The sequence below is a fragment of the Zophobas morio genome, unplaced genomic scaffold (genome assembly GCF_036711695.1).
Source record: "Zophobas morio isolate AGI-343-1 ecotype UQ-CSIRO unplaced genomic scaffold, CSIRO_AGI_Zmor_V1 ptg000419l, whole genome shotgun sequence".
Taxonomy (NCBI): domain Eukaryota; kingdom Metazoa; phylum Arthropoda; class Insecta; order Coleoptera; family Tenebrionidae; genus Zophobas; species Zophobas morio.
In genome coordinates, this window is record NW_026972523.1 from 156,683 (window position 1) to 164,604 (window position 7,922).

At 33.2% G+C, this 7,922-nt stretch overlaps 1 protein-coding gene across 6 annotated transcripts; it reads right to left on the reverse strand.

The window, feature by feature from the left end:
• Positions 1-823: 823 nt before the first annotated feature.
• Positions 824-2,918, reverse strand: LOC135120771 (nucleoporin NUP42-like). 6 transcript variants are annotated; one of them, XM_064045109.1, is made up of 16 exons: positions 2,901-2,918; positions 2,802-2,843; positions 2,706-2,735; positions 2,620-2,655; positions 2,541-2,573; positions 1,991-2,020; positions 1,881-1,919; positions 1,738-1,830; positions 1,635-1,673; positions 1,537-1,578; positions 1,425-1,477; positions 1,306-1,379; positions 1,216-1,253; positions 1,056-1,166; positions 927-1,005; positions 824-869 (listed from the first exon to the last, which is right to left on the reverse strand). In XM_064045109.1, the coding sequence occupies exons 1-15, from the start codon at positions 2,902-2,904 to the stop codon at positions 938-940; spliced, it is 732 nt and encodes a 243-aa protein (XP_063901179.1). In that variant the 5' UTR covers positions 2,905-2,918; the 3' UTR covers positions 824-869; positions 927-937. The 6 variants fall into 6 exon arrangements, with proteins under 6 accessions (XP_063901179.1, XP_063901180.1, XP_063901177.1 ...); XM_064045110.1 differs by having other exon boundaries at positions 1,306-1,376; positions 1,425-1,480; XM_064045107.1 differs by having other exon boundaries at positions 1,425-1,480.
• Between the last annotated feature and the right edge of the window lie 5,004 nt (positions 2,919-7,922).

The following is a 7,922-nucleotide window of genomic DNA, read 5'->3' on the forward strand; positions in this document are numbered from 1 at the left end:
TATTTTGAATAATATAATAATTTTAAAAAAGGTTAAATATATTTTTTTAACAACTTTTCAAGACAGATTTATTTAATAACTTTCTTATAACTCAAATATAGTAGAGCCGCAAGTTATTAACTAATTTTGACTTAAACGCCTTCTAGAGGTTTAGGTTAAAAGCTTTTCAGGCTGAAACAATTGTTTTAATTATAACAAAGTCTTTGGACTGCAGCAATTCCAACAAGATTTCTTGATATAAGTCATGCGCCTTAAAAAAAATACACTTTATAATTATCTAATAAACTTAGTTGGAGCAATAAAGCCATTATAGCATGTTGGTTAGAGTTAAAGAGGTAAAGTTTTTAGGGGAACTTTACTCATAATAACAGGTTAAACACGTAAACCCGTCATAACGCAATTTGAGTGGTCATCGTAGCTCAGTGGTAAGAGCATGGATGCGAAAACTCAGGTCGTGTATAAGATTCAAGTCGAGTACTGTATTTTCAGTCCACCCTCATATTTTCAAGGACGGGTAAAAAAACAAATGAAGATAAGTCATTTGCTAGAAGCTTTAAATTCTTTCCCTGTAAGAATCGTGTATCGCCCTGGTCGCCTACCCAAATACCTACCAGAACTTATTTATCATGGCTATAGTAACTCCAATGGGATATGCATAGTAGTTAAACTAAGACAGGCTTGCGCGAAAGCTTCCACAGAGGTATCACGAGAAGTCCTATCACAATAATTGTAACGTATACTATGTCCAAAATAAACATATAAAAGGTTTTCGCAATAAAAGGCAACAATTTATTTTGATTACCATCCATTGCGACAGAGCGGTGGAAAAAGTATTATTTTTTTTAAATTATAAACTTTTCGTCTTAAGCCTGTTTAAATCATCACATTAACAAAAAATTTCGATGAGCAGAAATATTGGTACCAACAGGAAATGAGCTTATAAATTTTTGAAAATAAGCAATGGCTTAAGGTCAGAGAATTTATCGATAATATCGAAAGGGATCCCTGTACCACCGTAAATACTAGTATAAGCAGTACAACACGAGTAAAGAGACCATAAGGAGTTTCCTCAATGTTTGCCTGCGCGTAAAAGCTCAGCTGCTGCGACATCAGCCGATGGTGATTCTCCTTTAGCTGGCAAAGTTGCTGTTGGTGAGGAGTAGTCCCTGAAGGTCAATGAGCAAAAGTTGGTTAATTAAACTCAATGAGTAAGACCCAAGTTCCCTACGCTGGCCTGTGAAGACCCAGAACTCCTAAGGTAATATAAAATTATAATAATTTCTATAAAAGAGCTATAAGATTAACCAACTGAAACTTTGGGCATTCGAACCAAAACCTCCAGAATTGGGTATAAAAGGTTTTAAAGAAGCATCAGGCTGCTAAGGTAATATTATTTACGAGAAGACAAGAAAAATAATCAAAACCTTAGAGTTAAACGAGGAAAGGGCGTTCATAGCTGGAGTTGCACCAAAGGCGGCTTCTCAAAAAAAGGGAAGGATCCTAACTTCCCAAAAGTTAAAAATTGAGAGAAGATACCCCCAGGCTTAAAAGATAAGCCCGAAGTCGGTTGCCCAAATCCTACGGAAAGAGCGTTGTGGCTAATAGATACAACACAAAAATATAACTGCACAGACCTCCTGCAGGAAATGTAGGGGCCTGGTTTTGCGCAAAATCTCGTTTGGGTAAAGCAAGGAAAAAGTCGCTTAGCTGTTATTATAAAAAAAAAAAAAGAGAGACTAAACGAGGGCTGCTGAGATTGCCCCAATTTCTGAGGGAAGCCAGTTAGAGAGGGGCCCTGCGGTTGGCACAACGTAGAGGAGGACGCAAAAGCTATAAAACGGTTTCAAAAAATTTGTATGACAATTATAGAATAGGCTAACAATTTCCTAAAGTTTGGGGTTGAGTAGATTGACCAAAACCTGGAAGAAAGAAGGGAGGAGCGCACGAGGTGTGACAATAAAAGGTTCATAAATTCCACATAGTTAGTTACAAGAGGTTGTGGGCTGAGGTTGCCCAAAAGCTAATAAAAATTATAAGAAAAGTGAGATCTTTCGTGTTTAATTAAGCAAAAAAAAATTAAAATATAACGACGGTAAATTATAAGCAAAGTTTTCAGTTAATGTATAAATTATTGTTTTTGAACACACTGCAAGATTAAGAAGAGTAGCAAATATATATATATCCCAAATGAGGGTGTAAGAAATATTACGTCTCATATAAAGGCCGACAAAATAAAATTGCGAAAATTTGTTAAATAAGTAACCTTCGAAAAAAATAAAAAACTAAAATTTAATAAAGGAAAAAGAACCATTAAAATACTTAATTAAAAAAAAACTACTAGTACAGAAAACCCTGACTTCCAAACAATTAAAATTTTTGCATCCTCAAAAACTCTAAAGCACTACGAGAGCTTATTTTAAAAAACTATTATTTTTTTTAACACTCCAGCGATATATTATTAATAAAAACGTTAAATAAGTATTAAAGTTGGTAAAACTATCTAATTTAAATAGTACAGCATTGTTTTCTAAAACAGTAACCTGAGGATGCCGTGGAATTCTGCTGCCCAAAACCTACAAAAAAGTTTACAGGCCTAAGTTCCCAGCTAAAAATGAAAACCTGAAGGAGTTCCACTGGTGCTTTGAAGTCCAAAGCCTTTAAACAAAAAATAAAGATATTATGGTATATAATAAATAAAGTCACACCTTGCGAAGATTTATTTTGAGTACCGAAGCCTAAAACAAGAAAAAGACTAAATTAATTTAAATTGTATATTCATAAAAATGTATAAAAAAACCGACCAAATCCTGACTGGTTACATTGATTGAAGCCTTTCGAAGACGCTGCATACAGTTTATACGTAAGGTTTTACTCAGTAAGCTAAGCAAGCATAAAAGTACCCATTTTCTTGCGGAGAAAGCGGGGTGCTGTCGGCAACGCAAGCGCATGCTCAAAGGGTTGAAACACATAGCCGAGCTAAAATAACGCGTTGCAATCCATAGATGGTAAAGTTATAATTTAAATATAATTTAGTTAATTTATCTAGTAACTTATACTTTGACCCTCGTTTATTTAATTTTTTATAGTAATTTACTTTATTAAAACATATGTTTAACTAATTTTTGGCTTATAATTTTTTTATTAATTTTTAAAATTCTATTATAGTAAATGACATTGCATTTGCAGGTGTTAAATTAACCAATAAGTTAAGCTGGAACCCTAAAACTTAAGTGAGTCGACTTGAGCATGAAAAAAAGACCTTAGTAGAAAGTAACTTGAAAATACTACTGGATGTAGTAGTGGTATTACAAGCGCGAGGTATATCATTCATTTTTAGGAGGAAAGTTGGGATCTTTTTTCTCGTTAAAGAATAAATTTTTCCTTTCCCAAGAATTCTCCAGCTCGAGCTGGCAACTTCTTTAAGGCTTTAAAATCCTCCATTGTAGTCCAAATTTCTTTCTAAACAGTATGGATTCTAACTCTTTTGATGCCTTATTTCTTTAAGTAGTCCTAATTAATGCTGTTTAACTGAATGCATATAAAATATCTCTTTCTTATATAAGGTTAAAGAAGTTCTTCCTTGCATTATTTAACAGGTGTTGCGCATGCCAGCGTCGAGCTTTATCTACGGTTTCGTTAAGTTCCGTTGAATTTAACAGCTTCCAGTTTTACATTTTTATAAAACTTTTCCACCAACTCTCCTTGAGAACCCGTAGTTCAAATGAGTGTGGGTTGGTTCCTAACTTAGTAAAAAAAAAGTCGGGACTCAAAAACTATACTATCAGGATTAAGTTACGAAAATTGTTTGTTGATGCAATAGAGGAGAATAAAACTAGCACAAATAACATAGTAAAACCAAGGGTATATATTTGTTTTAGGGTTTTTATAAAGTTTTTAAATATACTTATATTCACTAAGCTTTAAAAGGTCATACTCTCTCTGCTTCCGGACTTCTGACGGGTCTGGCGGTTTTCCCTGCGAACTCCGCCAATGAGAGTTAAGGGGGATTTACGCATTCCTTATCTTTCTGTCAAATTTTTCATCTTTTAAGTTACAAACTGCTTTTAAGCTCACAACATACATACTATTTGCTTAGTAATGTTGCGTTAACTGCATAATTAACGTTCCAGTTTCTACGTTCCAGTTTCTATAATCTTAATTAACACGATTAAGAAAGCAAAATACCGCATTACCGCTCTGCTCTAGCTTTCTTACCTCAAAAATCTCTACAGAATAGTATTATACACTTTTATCCTTGCTAGTCATAAGTTCTAACTCTTTTTTATATTATAATTCTTTTAAAAAAATGCTTTTAAATTTAAGACCGCCAGTTTTTCAGATTTAATTATAGGGCATTATGAGTGGAGTTCTAACCCTTACCGGAAAGAGTATCAACTTTAGTACCTTATTTAGTAGTTTTTGCACAAGCACACTTTTAAAAATGCTCAATATCGAATTGTTTGGCTTTTTTAACCTAATTAAAATTGTTCTCTATTTCAACACCCCTTCTTTCACTTTCTTTATAACCTTGAAAATTATATAAAAGGAAGAAAGTAATAAGAAACGAGAACACAAAGATGGATAGAGGCTCAAGTATTTAAAAAATTAATATTTAATTAGCATTAAAAAAATAAAAAATTTTAAGCTATAAAAATAAATATTTGCGTTTTATAACGTTTAATTAAATTTCGCAGAAATTAGGAAGACAATAAATATCCTTTTTTTTCATTATAAGCATGTTTTATATTATATATTCGGTCAAAAAATTTATTAAAATTAATTTTTTTAAAATAATCGGTTATCGACCTGTTTTAAAGCATTTTTGAAAAACACTTTTTCAAGTTTCCGATACCAAAAGGTTTGGTTTGCTTAAAGCGAGTTCGTTAAGGCGAGGTAGATTGTACTTCTTTTTCTGTGCCTACTAATAAAACAAATAGCACTAAGTATTAACAAATTTAAAAACACTAAAACAAAACATTCAAACAGGAAATAAAATAATTTCAAAATTAATGAGTAAACTAAATATTTAAAAAAATTTTACATCAATTAAAAAAGGAAAAATCTGAATTTAACAACAGTATGATTTGCTAAACCTAAAAAGGGCCCCGTGAATTTAAGCGAGCTGAAAAAAGCGGCCGCTCACTATTTGAGTTATACACCTATCAGAAACTCTATAGATACACAAAACTAGTTTATTATTTAATTATTCTTCAATTTAACATTAATCAAAACTAGTTTAATTAAATTATTTTTTTTTAAGTAATATTCGATATCTAATAAGAATGGCCTAAACATTTTGAAACAAATTAACAACCTATATATTATATAAAGAGATATGGAAATATTTTTATACTTTTTGTAAAGGTATAAAAATGATCCAACTGACCAGGAAGTAAAGTTTAAGGTGGAACCTACTTTTTTCAGTTTATTTAACTTTGTTAATTCCTAATAGCTACTTCCCATTTAAGTTGTTCCTTATATCTCTTCTTTTATTCTTTTAACTTAAATATACTAATCTATAAAGGGGGACTGAGCATTCTGTTCTTGTTTAAAACCTAAGTTGTTCATTATTTGTTATAGTAGCAGGTAAAATAATTCAAATACATCCTAAAAGTTAGCTCACATTGCTTTTTAGCGATTTATTCATTTAAATTGCCCACGTGATGACTTCCTTTTAATTATTATAGGTCAATCGTAAAACAAGTAGGCTAGGGGCTTAAAAAGCGTGAAAGGTGGAAATAGCAACTGAGTATGATGTGATCCGCTGACATTCCTCTAATTTATTTAGCGCAGAAGGCCAATTAAAGTAGATTTTTAAATAAAATAATGTAATTTGTAATCTGAAAGTAACATTAGTAACTATAGCACTTTCTCAAAATTTATAAAATTTTAATTTAATTTGTAATAAATAGAATTACCGCCCAAATTTTGTGCCAGTACTAATTCAAAATAGCGCATAAAAACTGACTTCAGCAATACTATAATATAGCAAGTGTCGAAATTAATCGCAACCCCAAAAATGGATTCCCTCGCAGTTAGGTGCGATTAACTCGTTTTAAGGGTACCGTTCCACCACTCCCCCTTACCCTTACGACGGGTAAGTTGTTCAAGACACTCTTTTGTCACTAAAGGGGTAGGCAGAGATCCGAGGAGAGACCTTTTTTCTTTGACTGGGACTCTCTTTTGGTCCCAGAGCCCTCTTGGACTTGACTTTAGGCGAGTTCAAAGGTTCCGGATTCTATTTCTTTCCTGAGACCCTCTTTGATATCGGAATTCCGTGAACTTGTCTGTTTCAGGGTATCGAACCGCGCCCCCACAGAGCATTGGACTCATAACCTGTCTATATTAACTATCACTCCAAAACCACTCCAAAAGATGACACCCCACAGGTGGGTGCGATTAATTCGTTATTAGGGTAAACGTTCCACAGCGATAAACACAAAAACATTAAGCTACCTCAAATACTTAAAAACTTCCTTTCCTTATGGATGCAAAAATTTATTGATATCAAACCCAAACTGAAAACCTTTAAAAGAAAACATTTTTTGTATTACTAGTTACATAAGGGAACGAGTCAACACATCGCGTGGAAATAGGCCTACACATAGAACATATCTCACACTTGCATTGAATTTAAATCCACGGAAAGTTGAGGCAATGGAGTTTCTCTACAAGCTGGCATATACTAGTAGTCTGTATTTCGTAGGCTGACTAGGTCCTCATGCGTCAATTTTAATAGCTAACACACCTTATGTATGATGCAGTCAAGTATTTATAGAGATTGGTTGGCTTAAAACTACGAATAGAATTAAACTACCCTACAAATTTAATATGAAAACATACATATCTCCCCTTTGGCACCATTGGGGTAATTTATCTTCGTTATATCGTTGTTTTACCGTACTTTAATAAAATTGGAGCAAAAATTTTAGTATACCATTAAAAATTGTTAGATAGAAAGAAAATGACGCTTGCGTAGAGCAGCGGTTTCGTGCCATCCTATACGGTATACTGTGGCTAAGCAATCTATGGATTTCAAAACATTTGGTCCAATAAATTTTTCAACATTTGAGTCAGGTCTATTCACATTAAAGTCTTAAGTAATTGTGTTTTTTTCGCAAGATACATGTTTTTTTAAGGGGTTCCTTTATTACTTAAAGTTTGGGTAGCCTCGGACATTCACTGTACTAAGCAAGAAATCATCTTGCGGGGGTAGGTGCCGAGTGTGCTGTGGGTGTAATCGTAAGTTTCTGTTCCTGCTAAAAATTTTTCGTGGCTCCTGTCTAGCTTCCTTGGGAGTTATTAAAAAGAAGTATAGGTATTTATATTTTTTATTGAGTGTTTTCTTCTTCATACTTTGTACAATGTAAGTGTTGTGGGTAGAAATATAGCGTGATGGCAATCGGGTATCTCTGGGCATAATTTTAAGTTTCTACTTTCATCAATAACGTTCTCATGAGGTATAATTCCATTGGAAATTCGCTTCTTGCAGATAGTATTTTACACATAGGCTTCTTTTATTGCAGAAAGGTTTGAAAAATACCCTAACAGAAGAAAACCCTGCTTATAAATCTAAGTGGGCATGCTGGTCTTAAAGAGCTGACAGTATAGCATACGCACGTAAAATTTCATAATCACATTCTGAGCGCACCACCGCACATTACACATAAAATACGGCCGCTGGACAGGACATTTTTTATACCTTTTAAGGCTCCATTTTAACCTGCAAGGGCCATGTGGATGAGATAAATTGTAACTGTGATGGTTGTAAAGCTCAAAAACCTTTGGTGCATCATAAATACAAAGACCCCGGCTACCCGTCCCTTTGTGTAGTCAAAAATATGAGGCCAAAGAATTTTAATATTGTTTCAAAAGACTTACATGAACACTAATTTTTAATAAAAATTTTTTTTTTAGGTTTA

Excerpts from the sequence above, each read along its gene's own strand:
- LOC135120771 (XM_064045107.1), bottom strand. Across the intron at positions 1,920-1,990 it reads ACCTCAGCCCACAACCTCTT|GTTTTGGTCAATCTACTCAA; the intron begins GTAACTAACTAT and ends TCTTTCTTCCAG. Across the intron at positions 1,831-1,880 it reads ACCCCAAACTTTAGGAAATT|CTTTTGCGTCCTCCTCTACG; the intron begins GTTAGCCTATTC and ends ACCGTTTTATAG.